Source organism: Zeugodacus cucurbitae, chromosome 3 (assembly GCF_028554725.1).
Source record: "Zeugodacus cucurbitae isolate PBARC_wt_2022May chromosome 3, idZeuCucr1.2, whole genome shotgun sequence".
Classification (NCBI taxonomy): Eukaryota; Metazoa; Arthropoda; class Insecta; order Diptera; family Tephritidae; genus Zeugodacus; species Zeugodacus cucurbitae.
The window spans coordinates 50,088,680-50,116,398 of NC_071668.1; the positions used below are offsets into that span (position 1 = coordinate 50,088,680).

The 27,719-nt window shown below is 35.9% G+C and overlaps 1 protein-coding gene across 1 annotated transcript in view; it reads right to left on the minus strand.

Moving 5' to 3' along the window:
* Nucleotides 1-27,719, minus strand: part of LOC105218480 (cell adhesion molecule Dscam2-like) — a 95,254-nt gene that overhangs the window by 14,993 nt on the left and 52,542 nt on the right. The window contains 4 exon segments of the mRNA XM_054227201.1: nt 12,186-12,773; nt 22,168-22,326; nt 23,244-23,354; nt 23,668-23,827. Coding sequence (XP_054083176.1) covers nt 12,186-12,773; nt 22,168-22,326; nt 23,244-23,354; nt 23,668-23,827 — 1,018 coding nt within the window.

The following is a 27,719-nucleotide window of genomic DNA, read 5'->3' on the forward strand; positions in this document are numbered from 1 at the left end:
GGAAATTAAATATTTTCTAATATTGATCGGCGAATTCAAACTACACAACCAATTTTTAGGAGATTACCAACAAGTCTATGATATTTGCATAGGTTATTAAACCCGTAGGTTGAGAAAAGCCGATGCTTTTGAGGCCTGGACTTGTACTCTATATCACTTCCATTAGAATTTATAAGGCAGTCGTAATAACACAATTTTGAGTATAAACACAATTAACATTATGAGTTTAGATTTGGTCCGAAAAATAAATTGTCCGGCTCCAAATTACTGTTTAATATTTGTAAAAAGTCTTTTCTCGGAATATCTACCATACATTCGAATGTTAGTTAAAGCAAGTAATTTTTTTCTTCACTTTGCATTTGTCGGAATGCAGAATGCTATGCTTTAGTTTCCTTCCTCCTTAGCCCACTAAATATCTACTGAAGCTTCGAGATGACTTGAACACAATTTCATATTATCTTCCTATTTTACGTATTTGAAAAGCAGAAAATTGCGAAAATATTGTAGAATTCATACCACAAATCGTTCAATAGACTATCGTCTCTACAACCAAGAGTTGCATACCACTTATATTAAAATAAATGGCTGTCACTTTTGAAGCTTACTTTAATAAAATTATATTGAGCGCAGTTTGGTAGCCACAAGAATGCTGCACATAAAATAGTTTCAACCATTTTTCATTTCCAACACACAGGTGCACGTAAACGAAGCCTGTGACGACAAAATTCGACCAAACCCTTCTGGAGGGTGTGGTATTGGATGCATCATTGTAGTTGGTGCGCGCATGCATGAGGAAAGATCGTTCATCAGAAAATTACGTTATGCAAAGGGAATGCAAATGACATAAATTCCGCATACACCACTAACGGTAGTCGAGCGAACTGCGTCACTGCTGTTGCAATTTGTGCGCTGCAAAAGCTCCACACACACTCGTGACGCAAGCACTGTACATTGGCTTTGGTCACTGGCCACTGGCTTGCATGTACAGCATGCAGGTGTTGCTGCCATCATTCACCATGTTGCGGGCTGATGCAGGAAATTTAACTGATAAAGGTGCAACACCAACATTATACCGAGAAACATATGCGCCACGACATACACAGGTAAAAATGCAAGCATGCACCTGCCAGTGTAAGTAATTCATTGCCATTTGCCAGTTGCCTATTACCGGGTCCCAAACAGTGAATCAGGCGTCCAAGAAGTGGACCTGCAATGCATACAATACGCTGCTTTGTTTTCCTTCCACCCTCTCTCTTTCCAAATTTATCCCATCAACTGACTTTTTTGCATTCATAATTCGCCTGTCGACGCCGTCCGACAAGTGCTGACATGGCAATTTAAAAATGTCACATGACCCCATGCAATTTTCATTCGCCAAATATTTCTTTCGGCTCTCTACGTCATTTCCCTCGTCAACCACAATATGTTTGCTGGCTATGGCTTTGAAAGTTTTTTTTTTGGTTTTGTTTTTGCAATTTCCATACTCAGTCAACCGTCGGCAAGTGCCGTCCATTCACTTGCTCTCAGCAGACCGACACTTCTGGTTGTCGCCGTACTCCTGCTGCGGACGCACATACCTTCGCACCATTTCAGGTAAATGGTATATAGTATGTAGTTGGCTTCCATGTACCTACCACCACCATTGTGTTATGTTGAGTTATACTATGTTATGCTATGCTGTGCTGTGTTATGTACGTACATTTATTACACACACTTCATTTATTGGCCCACGTTGCCGATTTGTAATTTGCATGGAAATTTTTTCACGCAATTATCGCTTTCGACGCCTTTCATTGAGCACGTAATTTGTAAGGTTTCGTTTTTATTGTATTACATTTGTTGTAGTAGCTGTTTTTGTGATTGTCCTCATTGATGGAATTAATTCATACGATGTCGGCACAGTGAGTGCCAGAATTTTTCGTACAAACACAGCCAAGCGATGAACGATGGAGCTTAGTTCTTTAATATAAAATGATAGCTCAGATTTCGGACCAGAAGATAGTCATGGTAGACTGAAATCACTCTTTCTGGTTTAATAAAACATAGGCTCAAAGAGTCAAATCAGTTAGAATGATGAAGAGAAAGTCAATTGATTCTATTAAATATGCTGGAAAATCAATATACTCCGTTTTTGTGAACTCTTTCTTTTTATATAATTGATATTGTCATCCTGCAAAAGCTCTAATAGCTTATGTTGATTTTCCTCACTTTCTGAAATATTTTAAAAAACCCTTGTTGATCTGAATTGTACCTTACGTTTGCTATTGCTTCTCCAAAAATCAAACGGTTGCGTTCAAAGTTAGAGTCTATCAATTAAATAAAATATGCTATTAAAATTGAAATGCCGAGAGTAAACTGCGTGACTAGCAGAGAAAGCTGGAGCGTGCTCAAAATTTTCATATAAAAGGAATCTGCCTGCATATTTATCGCTCTTACTGTATATGCACACATTATTTATCCCAATACGCAAATGAAATTTTTTATTGTTGTTTTCCATACGACAAATTTCATTTCGATTTAATCAAATTGGAAAAATTTGTGGATATCTGCCATTCCTTTTGGGAATGCATGGTAGCACGTGTATATATGACCATGGGAACATATCTATATACATATAATGGAATTCCCTTTAAAATATTGAAAAAAGAAAAGGTACTCGAAATACACTAGATTTATATAAACAGATATTTGAACGGTTGATGCGAAATATAGATATGATGACGAACTTCTTCTAAAAATATTCTGCAATGCCCATTTAAAGGCTTTTTTCGGTGGGAATGCAGACCAAATTCTACATGAACTCTCCGTTAAATACTTTGTTGCCCGGGTTTTAGCACAATACTTATATTTTTCTTGGCTTAGTTTAATGGACATTTAGTTGTTTAATATAATGATTATACATTTTTAATGTAACGTTCTAACGTCTTTCTTTTTCTTCTAATAGTGTGTCTCTGTATCAGAAATGGTTAAAATCAGGACATAACTTCCCGCTCTCATATAGCTAATTATAGGATTTTCAAAATGGGCTTAATAGCTTATAAATCGGGTATGTATAGTATGTAATTAGCGTTGAACCGTTTAGCCGTTTATAGCCGAATCGATGCGAGCGCGCCACTCCTCTCTTTCCTTCGCTGTTCGGCGCCAGTTGGAGATTCCAAGCGTAACCAGGTCGCTCTCCACCTGGTCCCTCCAACGGAGTGGAGGCCTTCCCCTTTCTCGACTTCCTCCGGCGGGTACTGCATCGAACACTTTCAGAGCTGGAGTGTTTTCGTCCATTCGGACAACATGACCTAGACAGCGTAGCCGCTGTCTTTTTATTCGCTGAACTATGTCAATGTCGTCGTATAACTCGTACAGCTCATCGTTCCATCGTCTGCGGTATTCGCCGTTGCCAATGTTCTGAGGACCATAAATCTTGCGCAAAATTTTCCTCTCGAAAGCTCCTAGTGTCGTCTCACCTGATGTTGACATCGTCCACGCTTCTGCACCATAAAGTAGGACGGGAATGATGAGGGACTTTTAGAGTTTAGTTTTTGTTCGTCGAGAGAGAATTTTACTTTTCAATTGCCTACTCAGTCCAAAGTAGCACCTGTTGGCAAGAGTGATTCTGCGTTGAGTTTCAAGGCTGACATTGTTATTGCTGTTAATGCTGGTTCCCAGATAGACGAAAATATCTACAACTTCAAATGTATGACTGTCAACAATGACTTAGGACCCAAGACGCGAAATCGGTGACTGTCTATTTGATGACACGAGGCATTTCGTCTTGTCTTCCTTCACCACCAGACCCATTCACTTCCTTATCCAGGCGGGAAAAAGCAGAACTAACGGCGCGGGTGTTGTTTCCAATGATATCAATATCATTGGCGTACGCCAGCAGCTGAACATTCATATATAAGGTTGTGCAATATCTGTTTAGCTCTGCGGCTCGTACTATTTTTGCCATCATCAGGTTAAAGAAGTCACACGATAGCGAGTCACCTTGTCTGAAATCTCGTTTGGTATCGAACGGCTCGGATGTAGTAGTTTTACGGGGATACCAAATTAAGACATCGCGGCATAAAGGCAGCTCCTTTTCGTGCTGTCCAAAGCAGATTTAAAATCGACAAAACGTGATGGTGTGTGTCGATCATCTTTTCACGGGTCTTCTCCAAGATCTGGCTCATGGTGAATATTTGGTCAGCTGTTGATTTTCTAGGTCTAAGGCCACACTGATAAGGTCCAATCAATTGGTTGACTGTGGGCTTTAGTCTTTCAAACAGTACGCGCGATAGAAACTTATAGGCGATATTTAGAAGGCTTATCCCACGGTAATTGGCTCAGATTGTGAGATCTCCCTTTTTATGGATTGGGCAGAGCACACTGAGATTCCAATCGTCAGACATGCTTTCTTTCAACCATATTCTGCAAAGAAGCTTATGTATGCACCTTATCAGGTCTTCGCCGCCGCTTTTTTGTTCTTCAGACGGGTAATTGGTATTCGAATTTGGGAGGTAGGCAATCTGTTTCCACTGCGAGACGACAATCCTCGTCATACCAGCAGTTTTTTTTACTTTTCCGAAAGCCAATGGTTTTGGTTGCAGCTGTACGTAAGGAGCTTGATATGTCGTCCCACAGTTCCCCTATACCGAGTTGCTGATGGGTGCTCTCAGAGAGCAGGAGTGCAAGTCGAGTATAAAATCGTTCGGCTGTCGGTTGTGATTGCAGCTTCTCGATGTCGAACCTTCCTTGTGTTTGTTGACGTGCGCGCTTTGCTGCACATAGGCGAGTGCGTATCTTAGCTGCTACAAGATAGTGGTCCGTGTCGATGTTGAGACCACGGAGCGTATGCACATCAAAAATACTTGAGACATGTCGTCCACCTGTCACAACATGTTCGATCTGGTTGCGTGTGATTCGATCGGGAGACAGCCAAGTAGCTTGATGTATTTTTTATGCTAGAATCTAGTACTAGTCATGGAGGCTGAATTTCCGACTGTTGTGCCAAAGACTCCTTCTTTACCCACCCAAGCGTTAAAATCGCCAAGCACGATTTTGACATCGTGGCGGGAGCAGCGCTCATAGGTGCGTTCTAGGCGCTCATAGAAAGTATCTTTGGTCACATTCTTCTTCTCTTCCGTCGGGGCGTAGGCGCAAATAAGCGATATGTTGAAGAACCTCGCTTTGATGCGGATTGAGGCAAGACGTTCATCCACCGGGGTGAATGTCAGGACTCGGCGAGGGAGTCTCTCTCCCACCGCAAATCCAACACCAAATTAGCGCTCCTTATATGTCCGCTGTAGTAGATGTCACAAGGACCCACCTTCTTCTGTCCTTGTCCCGTCCATAGCATTTCTTGGATGGCGGTGATGGCATTTACTATTACGAGGACATCAACCAGCTGGGCAGGGGCATCTTCCCAGTTAAGGGTCCGGACATTCCAGGTGCATGCCCTTAATTCGTAGTCCTTTATACGTTTGCAGTGGTCGTCATCAAAATGGGGATTTGATAGGTAACTAGCGGTGATGATTGTTTTGTTGAGTGGTGTTGTAAAATTTTTCGTAAGAGAGAAAGAAAGAAATGGGCGTTACCTTCCCCGGTATTAAAGTTTTTTTATATATATTGCAGGTTTCTTTACAGACTGGTTTGAGCGCAAGGTATTTCGTACCGTTGAAAGCTATTTTGCAGATTTTGAGACAATCTATTTTTTAGAAAGGACAATAAGAACTGAGAAAAGACTCCTCCACAAGCTTTAAAAGACAAAATTGAGTTTTTCTAAAAATTCAGCTTTTCAATAATGTGCACTGCGCAAGCAAAAAAACAATTTTAAAATGTATATGAAACTAAATAGTAAAACGTGTGAACGAACCACCCTGTTATATAAATATTGATCATCAATATACATAGAATGCGGTGAAATACAATCCGCAGCGTTAATGCCGCTTTGTACCAGTATCAATGTTGTTAAAAGCTTTGTGATAAAGCAAATAAACAAAGTGAGTAAACAAAACAAATAGCAAATAATTGGATATATGCGCGAAAATATTTAGAAAATAGCCGTTAAAGGTATGCAAATTAAAGAGAAAATGTAAAAATAAATTTAAATTGAAATTAATATTAAAATCGGTAAACACATACACATTTGAGCATGTGCTAGAAATAACGTTTGTGTAAGGTTTGACTGGTCTGTTCAGTGGCCAGTGGTGTGAGCAACTCTTTTTACATGTGTGCGCTTGCTGGTGTTAGTAGTGCTACAAATGATTATTTTGTGTTATTTTTGTATTTTTTGTTCTTTGTTAGTTGGTGCGTAACAGTACCACTACTGCCATTAAATTGCGGTGCCGTAAATATTTTCGTTATCTCTTTCATCGATTTATTTAACTTGCTTGATTGCTTTGTGAATTTTATAGCACAGTGTTGCTTTGGCAATACAATTTTATGTTTATTTTTTTATATTTTGAAATTTCTTTATTTATTTTATTATTTTTTGTTTGCTACGGTGCCATATTTATTGCCTTTAGAAAATGCTTGGTGCGTTGCATTCCATGTGCCATCGTTGTCATGCGTTTCATGCGCTGTGAAGCTCTACAAAATTGCTGTTACAGTTGCACGCCATTTTGTTTCGTTTTCGTTTTGTATTTATTTACGTACTTACTTGGATACTTTGTACTTGTCAATTGTTGATTTTATGGTTAGCTTTGTGGTTGCTGCTGAATACATTTTATGTGCGCAACACATTGTCAGTAAGTATGTATGTATATGTACATTGTAGTTCACATGACCCCCAACCCCATTTGCCCCTTCTACGCGTGCGTTCGATGTGCCCATACAGTGCTTTATTTGTATTGTGTTGTACTTTGATACGAATTGTAATAAATTAAAAAATGAAATTTAGTGCGAGTCTTATTGGAAAATATCACATTGTCATTGAACAATGTATCACTGCTGAAAGTTGATTGAAATTACGGCAAAAGAAAACGAATTTTTTGTCAAATTTATCCCAAATTATCCAACATAAATAACTAAGTTATTTAACTAAAATTCTTCATATTTATTTATTCATAAAATCGTTAAATTTATTTGTGAAAATTCATTTGACTACTGTTGTCTTAATAAAGTGGTTCAATTCAACCAGTTTTATAAATGCAACTTCAGAGACGTCGTCAAGAAAGTCGTGACCGATCGTTGTCAATTTTCCTGGGCAAAGCCTTGCATCCACATAGAAGATGTTCTACTGACTCCTCCTTTTCTACTCCTACTATAGTTCTTAAGTCGTTTCTTTTAAATTTCAATAAAAGGCATGTGCGTTTGTATATTATTCCATTCAGGCCACGTTTGTCTGCTTGTTGAGCAAGTAATACATTGTTTCCACTTAGACTCGGCTATGCCTATAGCGTATTAGTCGATTAAATATCTACGAGTGGCCAGAGCATGTATATTCCCTCATTCGATGAGACTCTAAGATACTTTAGTGAATTCAAAAGAAAAGAAGGTAGACCAAATGGATTATAATTCTTTGGTATCATACCAAATGATAGCTTTTGCTCGCTTTTGGTATATATATCAACTTGATTCCATATCGTTGGAATATGTTTTAATTGCAACGCCCCTGTGAAGATTGTTACCAACCACTCCATTATGTGGTTCAAGGATTGCTGCAACTGAGCCGGAAATATACCGTGAGGTCCCGAGTCTTGAAAGGTTTGAAACTATTTATTGCCTAACATATCTTGCTTTCCGAGACTATATCAACATGATTTGGGTCTGCTCAACGTTCTGTGTGTGGTGCATACCATCAGCATGGTTCTCTGAGCTTCCTGGGAAGTAAGTATCCATTAGGAGACTCAAGGATTCTATCTGCATTACTTCTGTGCTTTTTTAAGTTCAGGCGACCACCTAATTCTGCCTCTACTAAGTGTTAATGCATAAACCAAACTCTTTGTCGACAAGTATCCATGGACTGTTAAGGTCCTCTTTATTCTTAGGTTGGAGTGGGGTAATAAGAGGAATTCCTTTTTTTTTATCTCTGCAACGTTTGCACGAAATCGTTTTTATAACATATTGGCTAACCCCTCACTTTATAATAAAACTAAGCTTTTGGGCATAATATTAAATTTCATTTTTTAATTACTTTATTTTCTTCAAAACCACATGTCTAAAATCGCCTTCAACGAAAGGGAGGTAGTGACGAATGTCTGTATGAATAAATTCAACAGGTTTGGCGTTGACATCTTCGTAAACTGTTGCTACCGGTATTGGTACGGTATAGAAATAGGCTGTATTGAGAGTCGTTAATTTTAGTCCTTCTACTGAGTGTAATATCTGCGAGTAACCTTGGTTTTGAAATTAAAGAATAATTTTCTAAACACAAAAAGAAAAAAATTGCAAATAACTAAAAAACTTATTCGAGCGACATCCAGTATTTCAACCAATTTTTTTACTTTACTTCTCCGTATCAAAGCACAATACACGCAAATAATTTTCAATACTTTTTTGTTTTCAAATATTTGTTTTGTGCGAAACTACTTATTATATTCAGTGCTGCAACATATATGTAGATATGTAAGTAAGGACTTGCAGTGCCAGATACCATATACTATTGTTGTAAAGTGCATGATTAGCTGGAAGCAAGTGCTTGATTTAATTATTATTATTTTTGTTGTGATTTTTCGTAATTTGCATACAATTGGTGTTGCGCTCTTGCTTTTGGTGCGAATAACAGTATTTTGAACACATTCACAAATTTACCCGAAACGGACAGTACCGCCGTATACTCAACGGATCCCGCGCGATTGCTGACACGACACGTGTAATTGCCGTTATGACGTGACGTCACATTGTGTATAGAAATAATACTGGAAAACGGCGTATACTCATTAATGGTGAGCGAACTATCCATTGGACTATAACTCTTCCCACCGCCGCCACCACCAAGCGCTGCACCGGTATTTTGTAAACGTCCACCAACTAATTCGTTGGGTAAATTAGCGACTGGTAGTTGTTGTTGTACAGCATTACCCAATATTGATGTGCCATCCTTTAGCCAAGTGATATTGAACGGCTGATCTCCCTGACTACTTGAGCACATCAACTGAGTGCGCATACCCTCGGTGATTTCCTCTTCGAAGTTGAATGGCGAAATGCGTGGCGGAACTAAATGTGTAGATTGAAATTGAATTCAGTTTAACAATGCAGGCAGTTTTTGAAATTAAATAGTTAGCTAGAATGTGTAGAGAAACAATAGCGAGGAGTTTAACTGAAAAGTTTGTTTGTAGAGATGATGTTCAGCTGAAACATTTTTTTGTAAATTAAAAATATTTGATATAAGATATACATTTGCAATAATTAAATATATTAAGCTCGTTCTTATAATTTCTCTGCCAAAAATATTTCGAACGATTTATTTATAAAAAATACATAATATTCGGTGTATGTATGTATGTGAATATTCGAAACAAAAGTTTTATTTATTTAATGTTTCATAAAAAGTATTTTAAACTCTTATTACTTGTTATTCCTTCTTTTAATAGTCAATTAACGAACACCCTAAACTTCCTTATTTACACAATGAAGCACGAAACTGCGCTCATGTATATACTCGGATACATTCATAGCGAATATAGGAAAAAAATATTGGAATTCACTTTTAATAATTGTGCGCATTTTAGTTTTAAACTTTTACTGTGCTAAAAGCGCAAAATTCCAAGCCATAGTAACATATGTTGCTGCAAAAGCGCAGAGCAGTGCACACGCATGCTTATGTATAAACACTAAACATAATATATTATATACATAATATACATTAACGCGCCGCCGGGCATTCACCGACGGTATTAAACGACTAATTAATTTTACTGATATGTTGATAGCGGCATTGCTACACACATACTTTAGTTGAAATACATTTGTGGCATTAATTTAGAAAAAATTGAGATATGTAGCGAGCTCGCAGTTTAACACATTGACTGCTAAAGCATGTAGGTCTTCGAATGTAATTTGCTAATGATAATATGAAATCACCTCTAAGAAAATACTTTAGAATAAAGAAATACTTTTCGAACAAAAAATCGTTTTATTCGTTCTTACATACAGATTAATCAGAAGAATCCATTGAATGAGATATAAACAATGGAGAAAGGTAGTGAACGAGATAACCAATAGAGACTTAAACTGTCATCAGAAAGCGTAATCGACATAGGGACCTATATGATGATCTAGATAGGAACTTATTAAAAAAGTTCAAAGCGCGCAGGAAAGACCTTCCGGGATGCAAAACCCCAAAACTTATGTGTAAAACGGTAGATCAGAAATACACGAAGATCTTACTGACGCTCGGTAGAAGGAAATGTAGGAACATAGACGGTTTACTCACTGGTCACAGTGGCGCCTACAAGATGGGGCAGACAGTAAGCGAAGACTGCAGGAAATGTCAATAGCAAGGACCCTAGGAACAATGGAACATCTCTTGTGTGCTTGTCCTGCAGAGTCAAGACAACGGCTTCAGCACTTGGGGGCTTCAAAGCATGATAATCTGAAATAGATATCGTTAGTGAAACCACCATCAGGTATCGGTCTATGTGTGGTGGGTGGCTCATTGGCCGAATGTTAGAAAACTACTTATCTCCTTTATAGATTCAGTGCAAGATCGAAAAGGAGTTACTCCCCATAAATCGTGATAGCCGTAGAAAGTCCTAAAAAGTTTAACTGCTTTAAATGACTGTTCTGTAATATTCATAACACAAGTGGATGCAGTTAAGTGACTGAAAGGTGGAAAGTTGACACATTTTGGATAAGTTTAAGACAAAGCAATTGTTCAGATATAAAATATTTCAAAGTAGATACTGAATAGATTTACGAAAAATTTCAATTCAAATATGGTTGTAATCTATTCATAAAGGTTTAGGGTTTGTTAAGAGGCAAGTCAACTGCCTTATGTAGGCTAATATCAATTTCAGCCAATTCGCTCTGTCGCCAGAGGTATGTCTACCGAGTTGTTCTAACCTCAGTTTGATGAATGCGGAATATTGGAAAAGGAAGTGCCTAGATGATGCCACCACGCATTCCTCCATACAGCTTTGGCAACTAGCGTCTGCCAATATCTTTAGTCTCACAAGATGTCTACCTTTTAGATAGTGTCCAATCAATTGAGACTAGGTGCATTCAGCGCTTGAAGGAATGAATGGGATCGTTCTTAAAAAACAGTTTAGTTTTAATAAAAAGAATACCTCGGTTTCTGAAAGAAACCTCAGTGGAATCTAGCCAAGGCAAGGGTCCTAAACTCTTTTAGACGCAGACTTTCCTTGAATAAAAACTTTTGGAGTTTATAAAAGTAACCGAGGTCCAGGGCAGTATGTATATTCCTTTTACCTTAGAGTTGGCAGTGAATGTGTTAATATTAACGAACGGGACAGTCTGCAATTCTATCAGCTTATTGATAAATGTCTGTAAATCTGTGTGTAGAAGGGCCAGCTATATATATAAAGCTTATGCCAGCGCATTTATTTTCATTGCTATCAATGTGCGGGTATTTGTGCCAAAAAATCGATTACGTTGTTATATATATTAGACTACAGCTAAAATTAAAAACAAAAACAGAAAAACCCAACGGTTTTTCCCAAAATAATATGTGCAATAACTGTTGGCAAATAAAATGCTTGTGCGCCTATATATAGTATGTACATACGTTTGTAGATGTGGGGAAAAATAACCATTTTATATTGACACTTAACATATATTCGCATCAATTAGATGGGCGCCAATAAATCCATTAACAAGCAACAATAACAACAAATGAGAGATGGTTGTGCTGATAAAAATTACATAAATAAATGTGTAGGTATGCTTATATAACTAAGGGTATATGGGTTTGTGCCGTCATGTGCTTTTGTGTGCAATAACATGAATTTGGCAGTAAAGTTTGCCAAAAAATTTGCAAAAAATCAACAACAACAAGAAAAAAATGTATGCAATAAAATTGTAAAATAAACATGCTGAATTACAACTACAAATGCAAAGACATGCTGTGCGGCATGAACATATTCAGCTGAAATGCAAGCTGTCCATGCAAGCGGTATGCGACAGCCAACGCCAACTTATTAGAAACATGCTAAATATAAATTAAAAAACAAAAAATGCGAACAACTAACATTCAACAACAATAACTACAATGATATTAATAAGAACAACAACACGAATAATAATAATACCATTGACTCTTAGCTGTGCAGAGTGCGATACAGTGGCGGCATCGTTTTGTACGCGACACGTATAGGTGCCGCTCTGTGCTCGCGTCACACTTGTGATGCTGAGGGCGCTGGTGAAATCATCATTTTGGCGAATTGTCACTTGGCCAGCGCCACCATCTACACCACCGCTACTACCATCCGCATTCGTTGACATTGATGCTGTCGCAGCAGCATCCGCTGAGGCTGCTGAATCGTCGTAGTTTGTATGACCTGATGGACCTGATGCAGCAACGCCACCGGTACCGCTATGATGCCCACCGCTAACACCGCCGCCGCCGCCAACGCTGCCACCACCACCAGCACTACCATCGCGCAGTACATAATTCACGCCGACACCAACACCAACGCCGCCCATAAGTAGGCGATTATGCCCAGAGGCGGCCGCTGCTGAGGTTGTGATGGATGTGGCCATTTGCTGCAGCGGCTGTCCGTCCTTAAGCCAGGTGAATGTGAGCGGTAGGTCACCGGTGCCAATGACACATTGTATGCTCGTGCGGTCGCCGACATTCAGATCGCGTGCGAATGAGAATGGTGTAATCTTGGGTGGAACTTTTGGTATCGTAAACGTTTAATGGAACGCATGAAATTGAACGCGGTAGCTTTATTTACTCAGTGTTAAGTTTAAACAAGTTTAATTGTTTTGTTTTTCTTATATTAAGAGAAATATTTGGTAAAATTGATTTTTTTAATTGATTGGAAAGTCCTCAAAAGCAAATTAAAAGTTTAATTAATCTTTGATTGACATCAATGCACTGTGGGAAAATCAACCATGAATTGATGAGCTAATGAAGCCAGCGGAGATATCTATGCATTTGATATATTTGAAGATAACAATACTTCCTTGATTGCATATTTGCTAAGACATTCAAAGCAAGGAAAGTCAATGAGTATAATAATAATATTCTGGACTCAGCTGCGTCACCAATCCACACTTCGTTATTGTCTGTTAAGGTTACATTGAGGAAAAAGGATCTGCCAAAGAGAGACAATAGTAAACTTTCTGATAAATGAATGTCTACCATGACCGACACTAGAGTTTAAAGCATATATACTATATTTAGACGAAGGTGAACTTCATTCGATTAGAATCATCCTCCTATAAAAGTTAGAACGCTGAGTGGTATATCAGACATATTCATCAGTTCTCTCAGAAAATTATTTCCAAACACTGTCGTGTTTAAGAAAATTTAGTTCTACCATTGTCAAGAAAAAGTAGTTTGTAGATAAATTATATTCGGCTTTCACCAATTCAAAATCATTATAAACGCTAAGCGGTCTAGAATTAAACTAAGCAGCAGTTGGAACTCAGTTTTAATTTAATGTTTAATGTGTTTTCTGGTATCTGGTGTGTAATGCAGTCATTCAAAATGCTATAAAAGCTTTACTGTTACCTTGGAAAAACAGTTACACGATTTTATAACGAAATAGGTCAGCAATTGTAAAGAAATATTGCAGCTAGCTACCAACAACAAAGTTGGAAGGGCATGTAGCGCTACTTCGTGTAGTTTAGTCGTTGAATCAGTTGAAATTTCCCACAGTCATTGATACAATCGTATGTACAGTTATTTGTTTTGTGGCAGATCGCTAAATCAATAGGCTTATGTAAAGTACAATTCCAATTTGTTTCTATAGTTTTTTAATCTCTCTATGTATGTATGTATGTTTTCCTAGCAGTTGTGCCAAATGCCCACACATTTAGATGGTTAGGGGGCGTGGCACTTTCAATTTCCCTTCGCAGTGAATGTGTGTGAACCAAATGCGGTCTTCCATCACACACATACATGTATCCATGCTTGTGTGTGCGATATTTTTTCCAATTTGGCTATTTTGATTTGAGTTGCGGTTTCGTGGTTTGCATTAATTAACAACAGTTTTGTTTGAAATGTGGTTGAATTTCATTTTGTATGTTTTTCAATTTCAACAGCGCAAAGTTTTCCCCTAACTGTAAGTACACATGACTGTATATGTACATATATGTATATGTATGTATATATGCGTTTAACTCTCCATCTTCTACTGTACGGGCACATTCCTCAACAAATTCCAATACTTAATAGATCTGAAGCAATTTACTCCTACTTATTTATGAAAATATGCACAATATGGACAAGCTATATATACACACAAGTACACATTTATGCTAGAATGTGCATTGTTATATTAGTTTGACCTAAATCGGTGGGTTAACGATAGTTTTCGTAATAATTAAGAATAGAAGGCTATGTTGCTAAAACATTCCATAATTAAAGGAATGCTTGCAGAGATACGCATACAGGGTAATAGTATTTGTACCTACCTATAAATGAGATAAGTTTTGTATAAATAATATTTATTAAGTGTTGAAAAATTTATTAACCTTGGGGTACATCAGTCCTATTAAAATCGGTTGCTAGAAATAAGTTTCATAGGTGTTTAGTTTTATAACCCTCTTAAGCAATGCAATTCACGATATAAAATTGCTTATGGAAACTAAAAACTATTGCTAAGATTGCCGAAGGCAGTCGGGTAAATGTAATAGTAATAAATAAAAAAAGAAAGAGTCATAGCTGGTCACTATATATTTTTTATGTTGAACACTTTCTTTTTTTACTTTACACAGCCTATATAACTCTTTCACTTTGAATAAAGGTTTATCTGATCCATTCCGACCTTATATATAAATGATTAGTCTTTCAATCATATGTGTAAACAACTTAAATTCCAAACGATATCAAGTAAAATTTTCTCTCGGAGATAATGTACATCATTTAAAACCATTTATAAAAGCCTTTTCGCACAGCCAAATAAATTTAGTACATTAAGGTTATAATTGGGAAACCAATTTTCGATTTTCGCACAGCTGGCTACTCGATTAACGATCAGCTGTTATATATTCTTTTACAACCAAATTTACAGCGTGTACAACATCCCGCAGAGTTGCACTCCAGTTCTAATTCGATTTGTATTACATTAAGAATTAATGTAGTAAAATAAGCGTTTTATTTTTTATGTTTAATCGATATAAATCAGCGCTGTAATCAAGCAAAGGCCATGTAATTGCTCAATTAAATCCTGTGCGAAAAGGCTATTGGGAATGCTGAGAAAGCTATTAATATTGATATATGGATATGTACAATTTTGTAATAACAAAAAAAAAAAACGATATTTGAATATATTATGCAAGAGACCAAGTTATAGTTAACATATAATGTGTCCGACTCAACAAAAAATTCTATTAACTCCACAACTGTTTGAGTTACTCGTTTTTATAAAAACTTTTATAGTTTTCTAAATTAAATATGAGTGATGGTATTTATGCAACAAAATTAATGGGGCTCATCGAACACAACTATCTATCAATTATGATGTAATCGAGCCGATAAAAACTTCTATTACAATTGAGATCATTTGGCATTTAAATTTAAGTATACAAAATTACAAGATTCTCTCTAGAATTATAGTAAAAGAAAAGAAATTAATCAGTAAAATGCCTTCTTTTCATAGACATTCCTTTTTGGGGATTTGAAATTTCCTTTGTGAATTTGTCCTAATCTAATCATAAATGTGATTTCTCCTTAAAGACATTACATCGGATATAATATAGTCAGAGATGTGATTTCTTTCCTTAGAAATTTCAAAAATAAATGGTGTATATTTTCACAGTCATCACTTCGGATCTAACCTATGTATTTTTCACTTGCACATTTGTTTCTAGGAAACATTGACCTTTGACCTAACATATCATTGATACCCTGTACTTGTGTCTACTATTTTATGTGAAACTTTCACCGTCAACATAAACAATTATTAGCGCAAGTACACGTATATCGTATTACCCATATTATATTTGTCCATATGTTTGACGTAAATTCCGGTATAAATCATTTGACCGCAAACCACTTAACCATTACCCATAAACATTGTTTAGCCAAGGACGACCGCATGTCACACAACACAATGCCCCATAATGAGGATTCTGTCTTGCTCGTACGCCCAAACGTCCAGCGCACGCAGTCAACTGAGAGCAGCGAGCAGATACACACCATACATATATATACATATATATTTACATATATATATACTTATGGTTGAGGAATTAACGGCTGACTGCTAGCGGCAGCTGGCGTACGGATCGGGCGCTCGGGCGTTGGATGTTGACAAAACACACAACTGTGCGGTGAGCGCCATTTGAGCGCCGCACCATGACGCCGCGTCGCGAATGCGCAATGCTGATGCAGATGCAAATGCAGGTTCAGATGCAGAAGTGCAAAAATTCAGAAATGCAAAATTGTGAAAAATGCAAATCGTGGTGTGCACACAACATAAATGGTGGAGATAAAACAGAGGAGGAAGAAGAAGAAAACTCAAAAAATCAACTAGTAATTCAAAGAAAGGATAACCAAAACGTTAGAGAGCGAAAGGCTTAGTATTGAAAAAGTTCAAGAAAATAAATAAAATTGTGCGAAAAGAAATCGGTGCATTGCAACGGACGTGATTTTAATAGTTATTTAAGAGAGCGGGAGCATATGCCTTGCTGAAAGTCAAACAATAAATATTTAGATAAAAAGTGGATGCAGTAGAAGTTCGAGCTTAAAGTGCGCTAGGTATGATTGGTAGGCGTCTGCGATGCTTGGTGGTGAGTGATTTGGTGCGTAATGTTGTGCAAAATTCGTTGTGCGTGTGCTGCATGCTGATAATTCGCGTAAACTTTCATTGCAAGCAAGCAGGCGTGCTGATCAAGTGCAAGTGCACCAAGGAAGGAAAGAAGGAATACATGATTATGTAGTAGGATAGGTGTTGCAGGGTATTATAACTTGTGCTTTCAAGTGTTTTAATGAATTTTTAGTTGGTTGTAAATTGTGTTTAAGTGTTCCAAGTGACAAAAACTTAGTTTAATGATGTAATAAACTTGTAATGTATTTTATGTAATAATGTAAGATGAGTTATTATTTATGTTCTAAAAAACGTCGTGGATGCGTGGCAGATTATTAACGAGTAATTCCAAACCAATACAGAGATATCATGTTTTGGTTTTGGTAAAGTTTTCATATATCTCCATCCCGGCTCACCTTCCATCCATAATTCTTTGTTTAAATTTTAAGCTACTTGGTTCATTAATTTCCAATATAAAAAAATCCCATTATTATCTCTTTAAGTTTTTTATGGAAAAAGAAATGAAATTCCAAAAATTACTGTCGCTTATATGGATCTCCGTAATGGAAACAGCATCTCTCAAAACAATGAAAAGCTGGTAATCTTTACTTTTCTGAAATGTGACAATGAATTTAACTAAAATGTCTTTCTTCTTTGACATTGAACCCGGAATTCATTAATCGAGTCTAACATACAATAAGTAAAGTCACTATCTCCTAATATTTTTAATTAAAAATAAGTGTGAAACATTATTTCATTAGAGGCGTTACATCGGAGATATCCAGAGATTTGGTATATTCATAAAAAAACTACTACGCCATCCGATTACTTGGACAGAAGCACGCACATTGTCTCTTATTTAAGACTCTACCTAGAACGTATGTATTGCTGAAGGACTAAATCCATAGATAGTAGTAAGCAACCTTAAGGTTATCAGCACTCTTAATTCTAAGATATTTGATACACATTCTTAAGGATGAACTCTATTATTTAAATAGATTATTACTTACTACACTATCGCCAAACCATTGCCTGTATAACTGGTTTTGAAATCCTATATATGTATTAGAGTGCAAATAGCCCTGCAAAATAACTGAACAGGTATTCTGCCCTCATATATTTACAGTATGTCAAGAAACAGTTTACACATAGAAAATAAATACACTTTTTCACTTTCCGCAGCCAAATTTTTTACTTTTTACTTCAGTTCAATATATTTTTTGAATCAGGGATGGTTACTTACAGTATTTCAAGAGATGTGATGCAAAAAAAGCTGCGAAAGCAATGCAAAAACCAACCAAGAACAACAAAAAACAAAAATCATTCAATTTTGTTAGTGTCAAGAAAAACTTTACACACTTCGATTATTTGACTTGTTAAGCACGTGTTATACAGTTAACCGTACTTCACCGTTACCTATTCTTCGTAAAGGCATTTACAATGAATTTGTCAATTAGTTGGTGATTAATTTTTGCTTTCTTTCATATCTGAATTACCCATTATTGTCTTTTTAATATTCCATGCAAAGGGTTTAGTTTGAAGAGGTCCAACTATTGCCCCATAATCCCCAATGGGGTAAAAACGTTTGAGATCTAACAGCAATGTTTTCTTTAACCCTCTAAATAGTGTAAAATGGCTAAAATTGATCGGAAAATATGGAAATACAAGAACCAAAGCCAGAAAAAGGCCCTAAATTATAAATAAGTGGACATGTACAGTGCTTAATGTCTCGAAAATTTGACCAAATTCCAAAAATTTCGATCAGTGTTCTTACGAAAGAGTTCTAGGAAGAGTGCAACATTCAGATTTCTCATGAAACTGCGCGACAAAACATGCTACGACATGAACACGCACGAAGATCTGCCAAAAACAAAATGCTGTATGCACCAAATGTAGAGAAACGTTTTTTGTTTGCTATTATTAAGTATATTTCTGAACCTGGGAACTACTGGGATGATGTCATATAATGGGACGAGAACAAGAAGATGTTATATTTCAACAATTGGCTAACTAGAGTACGACACAAGGCATTATTTTCATTAGAAAGACACAACATCATTTTGATTATTTTTTATAGCACATCTTGATACATATGTATTCATGTCGTAGCATGTTTTGTCGCGCAGTTTCATGAGAAATCTGAATGTTGCACTCTTCCTAGAACTCTTTCGTAAGAACACTGATCGAAATTTTTGGAATTTGGTCAAGTTTTCGAGACATTAAGCACTGTACATGTCCACTTATTTATAATTTAGGGCCTTTTTCTGGCTTTGGTTCTTGTATTTCCATATTTTCCGATCAATTTTAGCCATTTTACACTATTTAGAGGGTTAAAAAAAACATTGCTGTTAGATCTCCAAACGTTTTTAACCCATTGGGGATTAAGGGACAATAGTTGGACCTCTTCAAACTAAACACTTTGCATGGAATATTAAAAAGACAATAATGGGTAATTCAGATATGAAAAAAAGCAAAAATTAATCACCAACTAATTGACAAATTCATTGTAAATGCCTTTACGAAGAATAGTTAACGGTGAAGTACGGTTAACTGTATAACACGTGCTTAACAAGTCAAATAATCGATCGGCCGATAATCAATAGGCCCCCGCCGCTTTGTTGTCCTTCAGGCGGGTGATTGCTATTTGAATTTCTTCATGGTCGGGTAATTGAACATCTGTTCCATCGTCATCGATTAGGGAATCGGGTTCGCCATCTCCTGGTGTTGTACTTCCACTGCCATTCAGCAGGTCGGACAAGTGATATCCGTAATTCAATTCAATTCAAGAGGTGGGAAATAAATTAAATCCCACAAGTTAAATCTCCAGCCTGTGTATTAGCCACAGACTGTAACCTAGCTTAATTGTGTAACTTCAGTAGTCAAAAACGGAAAATTATCAAGCAACCCTCGTACACTAGGCAGTCATTCATGTGTGTTTGAGTAAAACCAATTTGAGAACCAAAAAAGTAAGAACATGATGAAAGAAGCCCCAAGGTGATAGGAAGGAGTATATCGTTTGCCTCTTTTATTTTTCGGAATAAAATAAACGAGTATGTGGGTGCACCTGACGAAAGCGTTGGGAGATGAAACGTGACAGGTGTATGGAATAATTTCGAAGGGAACTGCATATGCATGTAAAGGTTTAGGTGTACGAGTACAAATGGAATGTTGTGGATGGTGTATGCGTGTGCGTTTGTCTACTTATGCAACTATTACCTGCTGACTCGAGGAATTTTATTGCATTTTGATGTGCAGTAAAAATTGCGGTATTTTTATAGCTTCATATTGATGTGAGCTTTTTAATGTTAATTTATTTGTACAGAGCTTTTTCATACGTGTGTTATTTGTGTATGGAATGCGATGCGTAATATATAGTTGCATATGTTTGTATATATATATATGTATGTATATATGTATGTGTGCGGAGCGTATGTGAAAAAATCTTAATTAACATTTATCATTGCATTTTAACATTTCATCAGTTTCTCTGCAGTGTGATATGTCAAAGCCAACGATATGTAAATTCGAAAATATTGTTTGTTTCAAATTGAATGTATATGTGTGCGATTGTGCGTGTGGGAAAAAAATAATTGCAAAAAATTTCGTATGATGATATTCAGACCAATAAAGAAGAAATTTAAGCAACACCAACAACAAAATACGCACGAAATGCAAACACATAGAGGGAGGACAAAGGGGTAATGGTAAAAAACAGGTATAGCTTAAAAACACCAGTAGTGAAAACTGTGAAAAAGGGAGGAAGAAGAAGAAGAGTAGCAGAGCAAAGCATGAAAAAACGTGGGTGAACAATTAAGTAGTTTGAGCATGTGGGTGGAATATAAGTGTATGTGTGTGTTCTGTGGTTTTCTTTCATTTGAACACTCATATTTTCGTATGTTTGTTTCCATGGCAGCGGATGAAAGCGGAAATGCCGACATTTGCATGTGTGTTGGTATAAATATGTGTGTGTATGTGCATATTATTTTTATCAGGCTTGGAATAAATACATTTTTATAGATAATTGAAATAGCGTGAAGGTTAAATGCGAAAATATTTTTTACGAGTTGCGAATTACGCAGTGCAAATTAAAAAAATGTTAGTTATTGTGAATTGCGTGCAAATTCGGTTTTAAAATATTTGTTTTTTATGGTCGTTTTATGCATTTCTGACATGTGCAATTACTATCACCTTTTATTGTATAACTTTTGCTGAAAATTCTTAAAATTAATTGTTATTAAAATGTGCATATCATAAATGGTGCGTACTTCTGTTGTAAAAGGTAGTAAATATATTTATAAATACTTTTGTAATATTTGTTTATTTTTTAATACCGCCTGATGCAATAGAAATGCTGTGATTAAAAGCATTTGATTGTGGCTTTAGTTGGAGTAGAGCCAAATATGTTAGGATTTTAACGAAGCTTAGTGAATTACTATTGAAAAAAAAATTGTTTCAAATAATTAAAATATTTTAAAAATTAAGAAATTATTAAAAAAAACTGAATGAAGTTATTTAATTTTATTAAAAGAAAGTTAAAAATACCGAAATTTGAAGACGTACTTGAGTTTTTTTTTTAAATATTTCGATATTAAAATAGTTGTTCTTTAACCATTTTTTTGCTCAAAAATATCATTACAAATTAGGGAAATTATTAATATTTAAAACAAAAAGGAATATGACGTAAAAAATAAAACATTTTAATTATCTCGCAATATATTTCGCAGATATTGATAATAGCTTTGTTAAAAATAAAGGAAATAAAAAATATATAAGGTTTATTAATAAACTAAAAATAAAAAACTTTTAGAATTTAAAATTAAAAAAAATTAGTTGTAGGTATTTGTATCTTAATATTTAAGATAATTTATTATAAATAACTGAAATTAAATCATGAAAATTATTCTTATCATTTTAAATATTTTAGCACTTATGTAATCCAAAAATACATGTATTCAAATTCAATTTAGCTAAACCAAAGTTATTTCGAAATAACTTTTCTGAATATGCAAAACCAAAAACAATTATATTCGGAGATTTCTAACGAGCAGCATTTACAACAGTCGGGAGCTGTTGCATTGTTTATTTTTCTTTTTCTAAATAGAAGTTCCGAAATTCGTCTACACTCATGTGGAGTTCGGCGCACGAATTTCATCGTTATGCGGTTTTTCATTAACTACCTCAGACAAATTAAAATTAGTCTGGTGAAATTCTCGAATTTGCAGGCGCCCGGCATAGACCGCAAATTGGAATACCAACACCAGCGAAAATTTCGCCGCATCAACTGCAATCGTCAACTTCAACTTTAACTCACCCAAAACTTTCACCTCCACCGTTCGTTGCGCGGTGTAGTTGTGCTTGTTGCGAGCGATGCAAGTGTACGTCCCCTGATCGGCGGTACGTTGCACATTCTCGATGAGTAGGGTGCCGTTCTGCACACGCTGTCATATATTTGTGGGTAATCTCACGCCATCTGTAATGGAAAAGTGCACGTACATTTGCGAGTGTGTGATGTAATAAAACAAAACAATCATGCACATTCATAAATTGAAATAAAGATTAGGGTGGACCTCGAATACCAAGAAGTCATAGAAGGTCCAATACGAAAGGTCTACGAGCATGCTGCATTCGCACTCAGAGAAAAAACTGTGGGTCTTGAGTTTTTATTCTCTTGTTTATCCTATATTAGTTTGATTACCGCAAATATATCGAAGACCCTGAGTAGAAATTTCGTTTCTCATATTTTTCCGATCCGTATCCGCCTTTTGTATACATTAAGATATGCACCTATCCTTATAAAGTGTTCTAGCATATATTTTAAACTGGATTCTTTCAGGGTAATAGCCTCCGGGACCAGTATGGGTGTTAAAAGAGGAACTGCACATGCTTATAGTTATTCATGGATCCTGATATGCTGACACGAGAGGAGAATTGAATTGAAAAGAAGATTATAAGAAGGGTATTCGGTCGATCGGATATTGGGAGTCGGACAGGAATTAGCAAGTTAGACTTCGCTTGTTAAGATGTACTACAAACAATTTCTTCATACTCTTTAGAAGTGAGTAGACTAAAAAGCGACTTGTGTCGCCATATGGAATATGAAAGTTTTATTTTAAATTTGAGTTTTTTTTTCAACACTTTATGGACCACCATCCTTTGTGCATATGCGTTCTAGCTAAATATGCAAACTCTACTCTATACAATATGCAAAAACTCGTTGAGCGGAAATGCCCGCAAAAAGAGTATTTCGTTGGCAAGGTTCTCCGCACATTAAAACCGACCGACGATGGTACCGCTACGTTGTACTGTTGGTAAAATTGTTACGAATATATGCACATGTTTATGTGCGCTTCCAAATTAATAAATATGAACTTGTGTATGCACGCTTACCTTTCTCTATGATGATGCTGTCGATTGGGTATCCTGCCACAGGACATTTGAGAAAAAAGGTCTTCCCCGCCACAGCAGATAGTTTTGGCATCATGCGCACATATGGCATACCTATACGAGAGGAAGAGTGTATACACAGACACACATGAGTAATTTTAGAGGTGTATAAAAAAGCTTTTGCTAAAAAAAACAAAAAAATACAAAAGGCGCGAAATCGCAATGTTCATTTCAAACGAAATTTTCAGTTTTTTTAGCACATCCTGTCAATCAGTCTGCGAATGTGCGAATATGCGTGTGAGAAAATGCTTAAATCTGCACATTTAGAAGTTGGTTTGCACTGTGACATATAATCACATATAAGTACATATAGTCTTTATTCATATTTATATGTGCGCACATTCGTATTTACATTAGTTCCACTCACCGTAGATGTTCAAGCGTGCCGAATGCGATGCTTCACCTGCTCGCGATATTGCTTTGCACTCATATTCGCCGCCATCCTCCGACTTCACCGCGGATATGTTGACATGGCTTATAACATCACCAAACATTGTGACATATTGGCCAATCATGAGACGGTCGTTCTGTAGGGAAACAGCAAATGTGGAATTTAGCAAAATATTTTAAGGTATACCATTGTGTATAATAAACAAAAGTTGATTCAACGGTTAATACACAATTTCCACATCGAATTACATAGTGAATAAGAAATTCAGATCAATGTAAAATGAAATTCTGACTTTTCATTATTAGAAACATTTTTATATCAAGAATAGGTTTGGAAAAGTTTTTTAATATGTACACCATTTTAACAGATATTATGCGATTACTGGGGATTAATATCAAATCATAAAAATTTTGGTGTCCGGAAAAATTTAACAAGATGTCTTAAAATTGTTTCGCTATAAATTTGAATATTTTACATGATATTAAGTATTGCGATTTAACGACGATTAAATTACACTGTGATAGTCAAAAAAGAAGACAAGACCAAATTAGGGGGAAACCCTATTTCGGGTCCTACGAATTGAACTGCATCATTACTTTTTTGAGTTACAATCATGGTTTCATACAAAAATTTTTGTTGAAGTTTTTCATCAAAGTGGCCCATTGTAAGAGAAAGGCACATTTTTCTTTGGTCTCTAACTTTTTTAATGTTGACTTTTTTGGTAAAGTTTCTTTGACAAAGCTTCTCAGAATAAGTCCGTCTTTAAGTTCTTAGATGATTGTAAACCCCAAAATCAATGTTTTTTGTGTCCTTATAGCCAATATGTCGAAAAAACTTAAATTTAATCCATTTTTTTAATGAGGGAAACCTCACGTTTCGTCAATATTTTAATTTACCCTTTGATACTTATACATTAAGTGACATCTTGTAATAGTAAGAAACTTAAGCAAAGACAACGTTCTGAGCAAACTAACCATTAGAAAAAAAACTTAACAAAATTTGTATTTTTTAAAAAAGCTACACTAACTATGTTTGTGTGCTATTTTATTTTTTTTTTATCTTATAAGTGTTATTAATAAGTATCATAAATTTGTACCGAATATTTAAATTAAATTTAATAAGACTCATCTATCAATGTCCAACACAACTCAGCAAGTAACGTGTCAAGCTTTTTGCTGCTGGACCAATGCTCAAGGGGGGCGGCGACTTGGTGAAATCTTTCTCCATGCTCATCGGATTCAGTCGGAACTTGCTGCTCAAAATGGTCCTTGTGATGGTGAAGGAAATGAATTTTTAAGGACATATTCGCACCTATTTCTTCAAAAGCGTCTACCCCACATATTTTTTTCAATCTTCAGACCGGTGCACTCCTAAGCAATGGTTTATAACGGTCATAACGGAGTTCCAGGCAATTTTTTCATTTGGCCTTAGAAGTTCTCCGAATTTTGCGTTCTTCATAAGTTTTCTTATATCGGGGCCATTGAGAACACCTGAATATAATGTATCAACATAACATTCGTTCTATTAAAAGACTTAAAATACCTTCTTTTATTTTCGCAACGCTTAGTCTTGGAAATATGTCTGTCAAACATTTAAAAGCTTCGGCATCTCGATTTATTGCGTTTATGAAATTTTTGACAATTCCCAATTTTATGTGCAGTGGTGGTAGCAAAATGTTATTAGCTGGTATCAGCGGAATATGGATAACATTTGCCACATTTAAATGAAATTCTGTGCGAATCCTGTCCTGTCTGCAAACCAATAAGCAAGGAATATTTTTTTCAATACGAAAAAGTATTGTCGCCATTAACATCAAAGAAATCTAAAAACTCCTCCTGTCTTTTGCGGTATCCATACACCTTCACATCTTCAGACAATATATTTACCGATCGAAGATGATGTGCTAGGCAAATCGCTTGTCTTTGCGATAATTTCAGCTGTCGTACCATCGTATTCAAACGGGCTTGGGAAATCTCCAAGTGACGACGTGGGCTTTCAACTTCGGTTGGGTTATACATTGAGAGTAGATCTGTAGGTTTGCGAAATATATCTGTCAGTTGGACTTGGACATCTTGGTATCGGAACATTTTCTGAGTGAGATACTGGTAGCTGTACAGATTGAACACTTTTGTAAACTGTGTTTTTTTTGTTGAGTCTTGCAAATTTGTTATAAACATAGTTAGTATAGCTTTTTTAAAAAATACAAATTTTGTTAAGTTGTTTTTCTAACGGTTAGTTTGCTCAGAACGTTGCCTTTGCTTAAGTTTTTTACTATTACAAGATGTCACTTAATGTATAAGTATCAAAGGGTAAATTAAAATATTGACGAAACGTGAGGTTTCACTCATTAAAAAATGGATTAAATTTCAGTTTTTTCGACATATTGGCTATATGGACACAAAAAACATTGATTTTGGGGTTTACAGTCATCTAAGAACTTAAAGACGGACTTATTCTGAGAAGCTTTGCCAAAGAAACTTTACCAAAAAAGTCAACATTAAAAAAGTTAGAGACCAAAGAAGAATGTGCCTTTCTTTTACAATGGGCCACTTTGATGAAAAATTTCAACAAAAATTTTTGTATGAAACCATGATTGTAACTCAAAAAAGTAATGATGCAGTTCGATTCGTAGGACCCGAAATAGGGGGAAACCGTTGAATTTGGTCTTGTCTTTTTTTTTTTTTTAAAGCTATCACAGTGTTATTATAGCGATTGTTGACGACCTCGACGTTTGATCATTGTACATTTTGTTCCAAAGTATACTAAACACACTTTTCGTTATTTACCTTTAGCGGCTATATATTTATACTAATTACACCGGGTAACAAACCGAGACTTTGTCGCGCTCCAAGCACTTCATTCATATTTGACGGTTGGCTATTATATCTATGACAGATATATATCAGGTATTGTGGTATTGTGTTCACTATGTGTGTGGCATACATTGAAATCGGTTCAGAACCAGGCCTTCTCCCATATATTCCATTTTAGTGGTTCAACTTACAATATATAAATCAAAGGCCAGTTAAGAGATCGAAATAGAACTTTGCAGAAATGCTGCATTATTAAACGTGTGACATCGTATCTCTAAAAATTAGAGTAGAATCGTAAAGTAGAAAACGGAAAATAAAATTTCAAGGCCCCAGATATCGAACATAAGAGTCTCAGTACCTATGGACTATTTTTTTACCGAAAACATTGGTACATCTCTGAGATATTTTATAGAAATTCAGAAGGGTATTTCCATAAAATTGGTAAAATCTGATCATTACTTTTTCCCAGCTACCATATACAACCTAATATTGGGATTTCATTATCGGTTAATATGTAAGATATCTCAGCAAAATTAATTGACCCGTATATCTTGGAGATAGTGTTAAGTTAGGTGGGATGACTGTAAAGTACAGTCCGTTGTGACGCCAAATATTACCCCTTCGTAAGAATTAAGAGGCAGAGTGTTTGACAGCAATTGACATGGGGTTGGTCCAAAAACCTCGGAATTAAGTCAAAGCGCACACTCCTTTACACACACAGGACCTATAAGAGCCGCTAGTAGACTCTTTCGAGAAACCTATTCATGATATCTATATCTATATATATATAGCGAAAATTGGTCCAGAAATTATGTAATGATTCTTTCATAAATTTAGTGTATTCTCTATAAAGTTAATGTTACAACTCGAGGCAAATAGATATTTAGTACAAAATTTGTAATTTAAAACTGGTTGGGATATTCAACTGGATTTGAGATCTGTTATATAGACCTGAGTTTGGGGAACCAAACTGATGAATTTTCATAATAACCTTCACACACTTTCGTAAGGATTTGAATTTTCTCTGAACTATTGAGTCTCAAACACCATTCGAAATTCTTCAAAGACAAAGAGTTTTCGGTACTGTTTTAGTATTGTAGCCACATATGTCTGATTGCATACACGTTACTTTAAAAATAGCTAAAATTACATTGAATACCATTATTCACAACAACAATAATTACAATGTTGGTTAAACTTTTCAGTAGCAGCTTT